Source organism: Schistocerca serialis, chromosome 7, assembly GCF_023864345.2.
Source record: "Schistocerca serialis cubense isolate TAMUIC-IGC-003099 chromosome 7, iqSchSeri2.2, whole genome shotgun sequence".
NCBI classification, from domain to species: domain Eukaryota; kingdom Metazoa; phylum Arthropoda; class Insecta; order Orthoptera; family Acrididae; genus Schistocerca; species Schistocerca serialis.
The window spans coordinates 227,980,222-227,995,148 of NC_064644.1; the positions used below are offsets into that span (position 1 = coordinate 227,980,222).

The window sequence follows — 14,927 nt, forward strand, 5'->3', positions numbered from 1 at the left end:
GTGCACAGCAGTACTCCAGAAAATGGTGCACAAGTGTGGTGTAAGTGGTCCCTTTAGTAGACCTGTTGCACTTTTCAAGTGTTCTCTCAATAACTCCCAATCTTCGTTTGCTTTACCCAGAACATTGTCTACGTCATCGTTCCAATTTTTATTCATAAATGTAATCCCTAAGAATTTATTTGATTTTACAGTCTTTAAGTTTGTGTGATTTATCATGTAACTGAAATTTAGCAGACGTCTTTTAGTACTAATGTAGAAGACTTCACACTTTTCATTATTTCGAATCAATTATCACTTTTCGCACCGTACAGGTATCTTGTCTAAATCAAATCACAATCTAACAATGGAAACTCCAGGTAGGAATATCAGCAATGCAGGAAAAGACAGATTGCTACATACTATAACGAAGACACATTAACTTGCAGACAGGCACAATTCAGAGACATACACATAAAGCTTTCAGCCACAGCCTTCATCAGCCCAAGATGCTGCACCTGGCGGTCATGCATTGTGTGCTTGCTTGTTTGTATGAATGGCATGTGTTTCTCTTTTGCTGATGAAGGCTGTGGCCAAAAGCTTTATGTAAGTGTCTTTTAATTGTGCCTGTCAGAAATTTAACACGTCTTCCTTATGGTAAGTATCAATCTGTCTCCTCCTACACTGTTTGTATTGTAATTGGTTTTGAACATCTGATGACTTTACAAGAAAGTAAATAACTGAATCATCTACAAGCAATCTGATAATGCTGCTCAGATTGTCTCTATGTTATTTATGTAGGTCAGGAACAGTAGGGGGTCTATAATGCTACCTTGGGGAACACGAGACACTACTTCCGTTTTACTTGAAGACTTCTCTTCTGTTCATACAAACTATGACCTTACTGACAGGAAATCATGAATCTAGTCACACAATGAAGCGATACTGCACAGGCACACAAATTTGATTATAAGACCCTTGTGAGGGATGGTGTCGAAGTACTTCTGGAAATCTAAAAATACAGAATCAATATGACTCCCATTACTCCATGAAAAATGAAGAGCTACTTGCTTGCCCAAGAACAAAATTTTCTGAATCTATTTTGACTGTTTGTCAATAAATCTTTTTCTTCGAGGTAATTCACAATTTTCAAACACAGTATTTGTTATAAAATCTTACTGCAAATCAATGTTAATGATATGGGTCTGTAATTCAGCAGATTACACTTATTTTCATTCTCAGATATTGGTGTGACTTGGACAACTTTTCAGTCTTTAGGTACAGATCTTTTCAAGAGCAAGCAGTTATATACAATTGCCAAGTATGGAGCTATTGTATCAGCTTACTCTAAAAGGAACCTGACTGGTATAAAACCTGGAGCAGAGGCCTTGATCTTTTGATTGGGTGCAACAATTAGTTTCTTCTTAAGAAGTAAACATAAAGTCATCATAACTTGGCACCAGTAACAGTATTGCATAGGAATTCTCCTTAAGCAAATGAAGACATTCAAGCAAAAATGCAGTAATGTTCACCCCTATGATTTTTGCAGCTTTGAACTGATGCATGCAGTACCCCTAACCTGACTTTTGAGCCTTGCCTATGGAATGAAAAAGTTACATGAAGGCTAATGATTGCAGTTCATCACATACAGTATATTAATCATCGAGACTTCTAAAAATTTAAAAGCACTCAATTCAGAATGATCTTCCTCGGAACAAGAAAATTCTTTTTCTGATGTCATTTCTCTTACAGCACTGAACCAAACACTGTACAAATGTTTTGAGCTGTTACCATTGCCTTCAGTCCTCTATTAAACCCAAAGCGAATAATAGAGTATGTTACAAATCTTAGAACTTTTTGTACTTTCAACTCTAATGCTTAAACAAAACTCTTGAGATTCAAGAATGCAAAGCCAAATACATGGTCCAAACACATTAATGTGACTACCTACTATGTTTGGCGTCAACATGCAATAACCACTCACAGATGGCATGTGGCAGCACTAGAAGTGAACAGTATATAAAGTTTGTCGTCAGGGAGACGCAGAAAACAGTGCAGTAATTGTCATAATGTGGAAATAGAACAATTTATCTGATGCCCATAAGGGCATGATTATTGGCTTTCGAACCAAGGGTGGACGCATTTCCATACTGGCTAAGTTTGTAAACTGTTTGTGTGGCACTGTAGTTATAGTATACCCTCCACAGCAAAATGATGCTATCCAAAACCAGCTCCAAGGCAACTGCTGCAGGCCACAAGCCATAGATGACAGAAGTTAACAATGGCTACAGAGATGTGTACAGGCAAATAGATGCACAACTGTTGAACAACTGATTGCCCAGATGAAACAAGGCAGCTAAGAACAATGGTTCTTCAACAACCGTTCAGCAATCATTGCTATTACGGGCCTCCACAGCAAGCGCCTTGTTCATGCACCCATGATGATTGCTGTTCATCATGATAAAGGCTGGAATTGCTATGGCAATACCACAACTGGATGTCAACTGAGAGAGAACAGGAGGCCTTTTCAAACAAATCACATTTCATGCTCAATCAGACAGACGGCCACTTGTTTGTATGGAGTAAAACATCTGAAAGCATATACCCTGCAACAATAAATGGAACGGTCCAGGCCAGAGGAGGGAGTGTTATAGTGTGGGAAATGTTTTTGTGGCATTTTCTGGGTGACAGACATTGACTGGTGTCATGCAGCTGGTTGCAGATGGCTGGTGGTCGGTGCTTGGTGGCCATTGTATGGCAAGGAAACTTTAGAGAGTAAACTGTTCTGATCTTCACACAACCACAACCTCCTTAGCAGACTCCTTCACATAGATGTTTCTAAAAGATGTTCCCATTAATAGTAGGTTAGAAAGTGAACCAAATTACCTTTGAGCTCCCATCATAAAGATTTATTTACTTATTTATTTAGCGTATGGCTTGTAACATCACAGTAGAAATTACAGAAACAACACTATTTAAAAAAAAATCACATATGTATAAACAGAGCAATAAATAACAGTTTGTATATAAGGACACCGCCAATTATAAATTTACACTCACAGAAGAGCAATCAGAAGCAGATGTCCGGCTTAGATAATAAATAGTCGATTGCCTCTTGGGTCGCCATTAGGAAATCCTGTGGGTCACCCTCGTATGCCCTTAGTGGGCATTCCTGCACGATGTGTTTGACCGTCTGTCTCTCAGCCCCACAGTCGCAAGCGGCTGAAGGAAGTTTACCCCATCTGTGTAAGGAGTCTGCGCATCTCCCACAGTTGGTTCTGATGCGATTAAGAGTTGACCAAACTTTGCGAGGGCAATCAAATCCTTTTGGTTTACTAAAGATGCATGGCATGCTGTGGCAGTTTACTGCTGTTCTGCTCTCCCATTCCTCTTTCCATCGATCATTTATTTTAAAGTTGGTTTGGTGCAGAGCCTGTGCGGTCTTTAGTGGAGGATGCCTAGACCGAAGTCGGTTTCCTTGGATGTCGTTAGTATCTTCATGGATTTGTAATTGAGGGTTGGTCATGATTTTTTGAAATTCTCTAACCACAGCGTGTTCACGACGCAGGTTAGGGGGGGCTATGTTACTGAGAACGAGCAGCCACACTGTAGGAGTTGGCCTGATTGTGCCTGATGTAATACGCATTGTTGCATTAAGTTGGCTATCTACCATGTGTGTGTGTTTGCTGTTGAGCCACACTGGGGCACAGTATTCTGCCACTGGATACACCAAGCCAAGTGCGGATGTTCTTAAGGTAGATGCTGTGGAGCCCCAAGTGGTGCCACAGAGCTTCTGCAATATGTTGTTGCGTGTTTTAAGTTTCGCTGCAGTTTTCGTCAGGTGTTCTTTGAATGTTAGTGTCCTATCTAGGGTAACCCCAAGGTACTTTGGGTGTTTGTTGTGATTTAGTAATTTCCCGTCTAGATAGACTTGTGTTCTCTGTTGGCCATTTTGTTGTTCCAATGGAAGGCAGATACTTCCGTCTTTGTAGCACTAGGTTGTAGCCTCCATTTTCTAAAGTACTCGCTGAGAATCCCTAGGTCACTCGTAGGATATCTTTGGCAGTTTCTATATTTCTGTGGGCTGAGCCCAGTCGTCAGTATAACCAAATTTGCGCGATATGGTTGCAGGCATGTCAGCGATGTAAAGGCTGAAAAGAAGGGGCGCAAGGACAGAGCCTTGTGGGAGTCCATTATTACTTGGAAGGTTCTATTTGACAACATATCATCAATGAGATTGGTTATCTTCTTGCAGGGGACGGCACTGCTCCTCAACAGAATACGCCAGACTATACTCAAAAAAATCCCTATCGAACAAGCAGGATTCCGTCCATATCGCTGCTGTACAGATCAAGTCCTATCACTGACAACATATATAGAGGCGGGGTTCCAGAAGAAACATAAAGTAGCTGCAGCATTCATAGACCTAACAGCAGCCTATGATACAGTTTGGAAACAGGGGCTCATGTACAAATTAATCACAAAGATACTTACAACAGACACCAAAAATGTTGTTTGAAAAAATAAAGGAAGGAATTGACTTGAACTTGCTTCCTTGTATCTAAATTTCGCAACATTTACCACTAGAGCAAAAGAGTGTTGCCAGATCATGTAGATGACTCGACTTGATTTCTGAGCAGTGGCCAGTTTTATTGGCACCTTAAGCAAATGGCTTCAATTTAGTCTCAGGGTAGCCAAGTTTTACATGAAAGATTGTACATCCTTTAGTTTTTTCCATATTCCAGAAATCTCACCATGCCGAATCAATAATTATGCAACTAACATAATCCACAAAAGGCATAAAATATGCCATTTTTAGAAGATTTAAGACAAGTTTGTGACATGCTTTGTGCATTTTATTTGATTTAAATGCCATGTAAGTTGTACAAGAGCCCAAACACTAAAACAGAAATTTATTTTCTGCAGAAGATAAAAAGACTATACCTCTTGCTGCTGCTGCTTGAACTGTCACTTGCATTGCCTTCACTATCATACCGCTGTCTTGTGCTGCTACTTGCTGCAGCACCATCATCATCCTCCAATGTCGTACTGTTTTCCAGGGGTGAATTTTCATCATTTTCGTTACCTGGAGCACCACCACTAGCCATGATGGCTATACAAATGGGTACTAAGTCTTGATGATTCAGTTACTGGTGTTCAGCTGCATTGGACAGGGAAAAAATGTGTTCTGGATATAATCTACTCATTATCAACAGCATTTACAACAACAAAAAACTAAAAGTTATACTTTTTCTGTTCTAGAGTAGCCTATTCAGTATTTCATATTTCATTTGCTTTTAAACACTCTGAAAAACTATAAATATGTCTCAGTATTAGCAGAAAAAGATATTCATATGAATGATACTATACATATTCACTCTATTTCAATAGTTAATCTTAAGTCTATTACTTCATGGAAAATGAAAGTGAGTGTGGTTTTACAAATAATTTATGTACGTTAAAATGATGAACATAAGCACCACATAAAAAGGGGTCTAACATAAAACACATACTGGAAGAAAATTACTGATGTTTAGTCAGCTATTCTTAGAAAGAAACTCATACAAAGAAACTGTCTATTAATGCTACCACAGCACTGCATCAGGTTACTTGACACTTTATTACTTATTTTTATTTTATTCCATAGGCTCACTGTAATGTTGTCATACTATTACAAAACATGTCATTACAATGTATAGACAATAATAAAAATCACTGAATAATAATGAGAGGTCAAGGAAGCTGGAAGAAGCAGACATCTTGGACACTGATTTACACCACTCCCAAAGTGTTAACTGTTTGCATTAGCCCCTTTCCAAGAACACTGAGCATGGTGAAGAGCAATGTGCTCCCAAAAACAACCTATTTAACAAAAGACAGCAGATCTATAGTAGTCAGCCTCATTAATATATCCTTCATTTCAAGTTGGAAGCTATTCTGAATGGCTGTGGTATAATCGGTCACAAATGATGTCCTCCAGATAAATTATGACCCCCAATCTTACGACAGTAATGTGCTGCAGTGGACATCTAATCCCTACATACTGGTTGGTTCTAGGTGGTAAAAACTAGAAGACTAACAAAGAAGCCCCCCAGAAAGAGTTCTCTTTGGCTGGAACTGTTAGTGAGAGACAATGAGTGGCCAGCACTCTAGTCGATAGCCTGGGAAAATTCATCATAAAACACATTAACTAAATCTGTCTTTAAGACCATAAGTCTACATTATGTCGACTGACCACCTTGTTGTCCTCTGCCATGTGGTGTCATTTCGATGTGGTTGGGAGGGGCATGAGAACAGCACACCTTCATCCTGGCTGTTGTTGACTAAAAAAAAAAAAAAAAAAAAAAAAAGTGTAGAAAGACCTAAACTCCACCCAAACAGGCTACGAAGGCCCAATGGTACCAACCGGCAGCCATGTCCTCCTCAGCCCACAGGCGGATATGGAGGGGTATGTGGTCAGCACACTGCTCTCCCAGTGGTATGTCAGTTTACGAGACTGGAGATGTTACTTCTCAATCAAGTAGCTCTTCAGTTTGCCTCACTTGCCCACAGAACTCAGCAGGCCAGATGGTCACCCATCCAAGTGTTAGCCCAACCCGACAGCACTTAACTTCGGTGATCTGACGGGAACCTGTTACCATTGTGGCAAGTCCATTGGCACTTTCTACACCTTGGAGCCACTATTTCTCATTTGAGCAGCTCCTCAGCTGGCCTCTCAAAACTCGGTGTGACTCATTCCAATCCTCCCACCAAGGAAAAATCTTTGGCAGAATTGGGCATTGAACATGGGTCCTCCACACGGCAGTCAGACATTTTGACCACTCAGTTATGAAAGCAGACATGAATCACACTAGAGAGGAAAAAAATAAACGAACAGATCTTACTTCTGTGGGTGTTGTACAACATTCTCAAGTTATACTTACCCAAGTAAGATTTCTGGGACATTATAGAAAACAAAGATCCCTGAAAACATAAATACTATATATTTATTTTAGAATTACCAGTGGAGAGCAAGAAACAATCAGATACAAGAAGAAGTTACATGCACATTTCACAAGTCTGTTTACAGACTTTCCAGCTATAAAGAATGTATCACTCATTGGCTGAGACTCCTGAGAAACAATACAATTCCAAAAACTGAAAATATGTCATTATGTAGAAAATAAAAAGAACAATGCAGCCAAAGTAACAGACATTCATGTTAGTGCACAGAAATTACCTAATTGGGAAAAATGGCTAAGCCTACATCAAATAAAACAAGAAATTCAGAGGGCTGGAGATCTCTCTGAAGATCTGTAAACTGAAATGATTGTGCTTAAACACTTCTAGAACTCAATGTTGCATGGTAGAGTAACTGTACAATATTTCTACAAGGTAACTGCTCATCATTTTCAAATAAAGATGCAGCTCTAGGGAGCTAATGTATAAGGTCCTCTCTAGAAAAATAGAAGCAACTAGAGGAGCTGTAACATCACCACAGCAGATTTGGCACCTAGAGCCCCCAAGTAAACTAGACTCTGCACTGTCAGTGTGGGATGCCCGACCACAAGCTGCATACCCCTTGGTATTGTTATAACTAGGAACACGCAGAAACACATGGAATTAAAAGAGGTACAAATTTATTGGGTCATGGAGTGACAAACAAGAATACAGTGAGGTACAGTCATGGAGTGACCACAACAAAAGTACAGTGGAGGTAGTTAAGCATCTCAAATACATTTAAGAACTGAGGGCCCAGACCCTGTGCATGTGCTTATAAGGATGCTGTACTCGTCATGTATAACTTGTGTAGTACTGTGTGGGCCAGGTGATTGGGTGGCCCCTGATGGCACTTCCGGTATGAATGTCAGCACACACTACACTTGCCGTAGTAACCCAATTTATGTCTGTGGGCAGTGAGAATAGTTACCAGTGGGTTGCTATTCTCCTTCTTCCTTGGGGTGGGGGAGTGGGGGGCAACAAAGACCAGATATTGCTGTTGGCAATGCTGTGATTGAAGAGATGTCTATGGCAGTGTTGGAGGGCAGCAGTCACAGACGTGAGAAGTTCCCAAATCAAGTGGACTGGTTGGTATAGGTGAAAGTAAGTGAGTTGAGGGCACTCCCACTTCCTGTGGATCCTGTGGCAACCCATATACAGGACTGGCGAGTGGGGGTGGGAGCTATCTCGATGTTGGAATCCATGAGGAGTGGTGCCAGCATGGGTTGCGATGATCATGGACTGAAGAGGAGAGGCTCTTGCGACAGACACCAACTTCTGTCCCCGCAGATGACAGCGCCTGCTCAAGAGTAGTGGGAGGTGCCAGCAACCACCACAGGAAGCAAACCTACCATCAGTGCTGACAAAGCCCTGGCTGCGGGAGAACACAGGCCTGCATGATCCTTGGAGTGGACAGGACCGACAATGAACAAGGCAGGGATGCAACAGGTTCTGGTTGCATGACCTGAGTTGATCTTCGGTGTGAACCACGAAGAGGCGGTAACTACGCTGGCTGTTGATGCCGGCTGGAATCCAGTGAAGCAAGTCACTGAGCAATGTCCATGTCTGATGACCTTACAGGAGCTCAAAGGGATGCTTGTACACAATTGGCATCGTCCTGTAAGAGCTTTTTTTTTAAAAAAGAGAGAGAAAAAAAAAGAAAAAAAGTGAGAGCTTCCACAGCTGGGACATCTTCTACATACTTGCACATTTGCATATTAAACATTCAGACAAGGTGTTCCACATCTTAATTCAACTATGAATGGAAAGGAGATAGTGAGACATGGCAAATTGTATTATGTGTACAAAGTCTTTGAAAGACTTTGCAATGATCGGAGGACCATTATCTGAAACCAGGGTGCAAGGAAGCATTCTATGGAAAATATCTTTGAAAGGCCCTACAGAGTCACACCTTCTGTTGCAGAGGGGCAACGAATGTTTTAAGGAAAATGATAAAGAGCATCAATAGCCAACAACCAGAAAGTGTGTAGAAAAGGACCACCAAATCAATGTGGGCTCTCTTTGAAGGATGTGTAGGTGCTGGCCGATGTGAAAAAATGCATGGTGCTGCCTTCTGATCCAACACTAGCAGCAGCCCGTGACTAGTTGTTCTACCTCCCAATCGATACCTGGCCAAAACACGCGACAGTGTGCCAACAATTTTGTGCAAAAGAATCCCCCCCCCCCCCGTGAAGTTGATGTAGTAAGCAGTGGACTTCCTGCTGCAGAGCCAATGGAAACACGATACACAGAGTGAACCCTCCTGTCGACAGGAGAATACAGTCATCAAGAGGGAGAGGCGATGGCACAACGCATAAAAATTCCAAAGCAGGTCCAAAGCCAAGCACCGTGGATGGTCGGGCAACCCATATTGTACCATGCGTACCACCTACTGGAGCACCAGATCCACTTCCACAGTATAGGCAACATGAGTACCAATGACGGGGAAGCCATTTACCATGTGCCTCGCCTCCATATCCAGTTGAAAACAAAACAGTTTCTCCTTATCGAATGAGGGGTAAGGAACGGCCTATGAGGAGCCAGGACAGAGGATCTGCATTTTCATTTTGCAATGTGGGATGAAAATGGATCTCATAATTGTAGTGGGACAAGAACAGAGCCCAATGCTGAAGATGATAAGTGGCTTTGTCCAGCAAGGGTGTCGACAGGTTAAACAGGGAAACTGAGGGCTTATAATTGGTATTAAAATCAAATTTTACACCATACAAGAACATGTGAAAATTTTTTAAGGCTTACATAATAGCAAGAGCTTCATTTCCACCAGAGAATAATTTTGGTGAACCGTGTTGAGTGTTTTTGACACAAAGACAATACACTGTTTGGAGCCATCTGAATGGCAACGGGCCAGGACCACCCCCACCCTGTACTTGGATGTGTCTGTGGCCAGGACCAGAAGCTTGCAAGGTTGTAAAGTTGCAAGACATGGCACAGAGCAAAGACTATCCTTCAGTTGCACAAAAACAAGCTCACATGCTGCAAACCAAACAAAAGGAGCATGTTTCCAAAGCAACAGATGCAAGGGATGGGCGACAGTAACCACTCTGGTAATAAATTTGTTATAGTACACTACTTTGCTGAGGAACACCTGAAGTTCACGTAGATTAGACAGACAGGACAAAGCCTTAAAGGTGACAAAATATTATTCCATGAGGCACAAGCCCTGCTGGGAAATTTCGTGACCAGCTAACTTCTTGTTGTGGTCTGAAGGTTAGCTGTTGATAGTGCGAAGTTGCAGGAGTTTAAATGTTGCAGCTCGCAGATGGTCAGCTGTGGTGCTTTAAGGAGTGTGCACCATGGCAAATATCATCAAGATAGTTTATGTAAAGCGAGACAACCACCATGACCTGTTCAAGAAATGTTGGAAGACGGGAGGCCACTAGCGACCCTGAACATTGGCCATTGATACTGATAAGAGGCCAGAAAAAGCATTAGCTGTGAGCAGCTGTTTCGATGTCTCATCCAACAGAATCTGATGATAGGCTTTAACCAAGTCGATTTTCAAAAAGAATTGACCCTCTGCTAACTTTGTGGACAATTACTCTGGGGAACATAGAAAGTAAATATCTGTGCATTATTAGTTACCCTGAAACCACCACTCAACTGAAGCTGACCAGACGGCTTCTTTATGATCACTAAGGGCATAGCCCACTCATTTGAAGAAATTAGTTCAATCATGCCCAATGACATTAAGCGATCCAGCTCCATCTTGACCTGGTCACATAAAGCTAATGGAAACGGATGCACACAAAAAAAGTTAGGGCGGGCAGAGGGTGATGTGTGTCATGAAATTGTTTGCACAACCTAGCTCTGGGGTGAATGGATCAGAAAATCACTGTTTGCCAGTAGTAGGGACCCAAGCCTGGCATACGCCTGTGAGTTGAGCAGGGACATGGTGGCCGCAATGTTGACTTGGAGGATTAATAGCTGATTTATCACCCACACTTCTATGAAATATTTGTTTTGGTCTGCAGACAGTGGCAAACATGATGCGAACAGTGTGAATATTGATGTCCACAGATGAGTACAGTGATTTCTGGGGGAGCACAGATTGAAACAAGGGGGGTACAAATGATGTGGTCTTCACTGTTCCTGCTGCTGACAACATGACTGTATGTTGACCCAATTGGCTCATTTGTACTGCAGCTACCACCTTTTCCCCAAGCACACTAGGCTCCATATGCTGGGGCCGCATGTTGTCACAACACCATCCCTCCTAGACTCTAACTGGCACCCTGTGGCATGGGAAATCTTGAACAACTGTACAACATTCAAAACCTCTTGCAACATAGTGTCCTCACGGTGCAGGGCACGTTGACGCACCTTCTAATCCAGGGCCGAACGAATGATTGCATCACAGACCTTTGAATCGATAAAAGATTCATAAGTTGTAGCATTGATGAACCAACACTTATGAATGAGGCCGTGCACCTCAGCCGCCTAAGTGCATTACATCTGCTGTGGCTGTTTGTGATACTGTTAGAATTCAACACACACACAGCGATCACACGTGAACACTTAGGACAGCAAACAACACTTATCATTAAAAGAAAGCGACACTGATTCCTGCAGAGCAGCTATCTGGCACAGTAAGCGATACATATGAGGGAGGTATCCATAATAAGATAATAACTTTACAGACTTTCTTGTCAACCCTCAGAAGGTATGAAATGTTTAAGCTGCTTCTTGTACACATCCAAGTCTTCCACAGATTCATCATAAGAGGGGAATGGTGGCAGGTGAACAGACAGTGGCCGAGCCTGGGTCAACACAGTAAACAACCGTTCCAACATGGCAGTATGTGCTGGCTATTGTTGCAGAAGGGACTTAAAGCCTCTACTGAAAAGTTGAATGGCAGAAAATGACAGAATGCCAAAACACAAAAAAAAGTAATCCCATCCTTTTTGACATTCAAGCTCTAACTAGATACACAAGGAAATATGTGGCCATAAATAGAGATCCAAGTTTATTGGGTCATGGAGTGACATTAACGGAAACAAATGTAGGTAGAGTCATGGAGTGACAACAACAAAGTCCAGTGAAGGCAGTTACAGTCTCAAATACATTAACAAAGAAGGCCCACAGCCTTGTGCATGTCCTAATAAGTGCTGCGGGCACTCGGCAGACTAGGTGATGGTGGCCGAACTGTTAGTTGTGGGCATGCCATATGAATGTTAGCACGCGCTATGCTTGTCATAGTGGCCCAACTTATGACTACTGTGAATGGTATGTGTAGCAGTCAGGCAGGTTACTACAGGTTTTATGTCTGGATAAGTTGCCAATGTCGAATTCTGCCTGTCTTGGCTTCAGCCCCTACGAGTGTGACCTTGTTGGATTCACTGCTTTGTAACCAAAAAAAAGTACCCAGCCAAAGTCGGATCAGAACCTGAAGGTAAGCAGCTGCCTAATACGAATGAACTGCAGTTACTACAGCAAAGTCTTACATTGCACCCGAGGGCAATGTAAACAGTTATGTCCAGAAAGAATCAAACAGCACATCTGAAGTGCTGAAATGACTGTATTTGAAAGGTGAGATGTCATGAAACGCCAATTAATATGTTGACAATAAACATCCCAAAAAGGCAGTTCACATGCTGATTACTTTGAAGGAATAGATATCCTCTTGAAACTTAGTGCTGATCAGCCACCTGGGCTCTGCATGTTGTTGTATACCTTGGGACAACTGCTGTTCTGAAATCAGTAGGTATGTTCAATAAACGGAAATGTCACCAAGTAAAAATACAGGGTGAGCATGAAGTCTTGCCCTGATTATAACAATTTATTACAGAATAACCGCTTGACATGATAATTTACATTTGATGCTATTACATAGGTTCGTGTAACTCATTTGTTTTAAGACCACTTACGTTAGTAAACCTCAACGTGTGCTCCCTTGGTAGTTCAGAGAATGTCAAGGCGGTATTCCAGTTCCCGCAAGGTGTTTTATAACATGTGTTCTGTCACAACACCCACAGCAGCTTGTATCCTAGCCCTCAGTGCGTTGACGTCAGCAACTGATGTGACGAAGACTCTGTCCTTCATATAGCCCCAGAAAAAAAGATCAAGGAGCGTAATGTCTGGAGAGGGGAGTAATGTCCGGATCGGTGGATTGGAAGAAACGATCCCACACCCTGGCCACCCCACTCTCCAGACATTACGGTCCTTGACTTTTTTTCTGGGGCTATATCAAGGACAGTCTTTGCCACACTAGTTGCTGACGTCGACAAACTGAAGGCTAGGATACAAGCTGCTGTGGGTACTGTGACAGAACACATGTTGCGAAACACCTGGCGGGAACTGGGATACTGACTAGACATTCTCTGAGCTACCAAGGCAGCACATGTTGAGGTTTACTAACATAAGTGGTATTAAACAAAAAACTAGTAACACTAACCTATGTAACGGCATCAAATGTAACTTATTATGTCAAACGGTTATTCTGTTGTAATTTTTATAATCAGGGCAAGGCTTTGTGCTCACCCTGTATAGATAAACTGCTGCCACCATGTTAACAACAAAAAATTGAAGATTTGGGAAGAGTCATTGCAAGACCACCGGTATGAGAGATTAAAAACGGTATTATATCAATATCATAACCAGAAAGGACTGTCAAATGAAACTATGAAACAATAACAGACACACTCAAACAAAAGGGTGCCATCTTCTCACAGTGTATTCTTGTTTTTAACTGGCCTAATATCTTCTGAATAACTATAAAGCTTTCAGAAGTTTTGTTTACATCTTATTCATTTAAATTGTTTCCATTATGCAAATATATTTCTCATCTTTGATCCGTCTGTTTCCTAAAATGACACTGATTTTCATCTGTATGATGCAAAATATCCTTTGTCCACTCGTATGCAAAATAGATGATATTAATCCATGATACCCACATTGATTAATATTTAACAAACTGCAGATTTTGAAGGTGATGTCAAAGTATATATACTCTTTTTATGTGACTTGCTGTTTACAAAATGTATGTGCTTCAAAAGAAAGGCATTATACATTCACAATATTGACAAACATTTTGTAAATGATGAGCATGTCCTCCTTTGTTAAGCTACAGAATGCATTTTCAACAGGCTTCTGCAAGCTGTGGAAACCATGTTCAAATGGTTCAAATGGTTCTGAGCACTATGCGACTTAACTTCTGAGGTCCTCCTTTGTTAAGCTACAGAATGCATTTTCAACAGGCTTCTGCAAGCTGTGGAAACCATGTTCAAATGGTTCAAATGGTTCTGAGCACTATGCGACTTAACTTCTGAGGTCATCAGTCGCCTAGAACTTAGGACTAATTAAACCTAACTAACCTAAGGACATCACACACATCCATGCCCGAGGCAGGATTCGAACCTGCGACCGTAGCGGTCGCTCGGCTCCGGACTGTAGCGCCCAGAACCGCACAGCCACTCCGGCCGGCGGAAACCATGTTTTTCAAGCCAAAATGTAAAGCTTTGCTGTTGACAAACCCTTTTCATTCTCTCAGAGAATACTTACAATACTTAAGCTGTTTACAGTAACTTATCAACATTAATACAATTTATAATGAGAACTTAGGATTAGTGCTGGGTCCAGCCATTCTGATTTTGGTTTTTCAATTTTTTTCTCAAATCATTCCCTACATATACCTGGCTGATTCCTTACCTTCTTCACCCCCTGCCCATTGGTAGTAGCTATAAATTAACTTCTTCTGCAGATTGTTATTATTATTATTATTATTATTATTATTATTTACTTATTTATTTTGGAAAAACTGACAGAAGCCAACCTCAGTGAAGACAAGTTTGGACTATGGATAAATGTAGGAACATGCGAGGCAATACTGACCCATTGACTTATGTTAGAATGTAGGTTAATGAAAAGCAAACTTATGTTTATAGCATTTCTAGACTTAAGAGAAAGCATTTGACATTGTTGACTGGAATGCTCCCTTTGAAATTCTAAAGGCAGCA

General features: G+C 41.5%; 1 protein-coding gene across 4 annotated transcripts in view; it reads right to left on the reverse strand.

The window, feature by feature from the left end:
• Positions 1-14,927, reverse strand: part of LOC126412251 (T-complex protein 11-like protein 1) — a 133,217-nt gene that overhangs the window by 110,272 nt on the left and 8,018 nt on the right. For all 4 annotated transcript variants that reach the window (XM_050081749.1, XM_050081751.1, XM_050081752.1 and 1 more), the window contains one exon: positions 4,921-5,137. In XM_050081749.1, coding sequence (XP_049937706.1) covers positions 4,921-5,084 — 164 coding nt within the window. In that variant the 5' untranslated portion in view covers positions 5,085-5,137. The remainder of the gene's footprint in view (positions 1-4,920; positions 5,138-14,927) is intronic.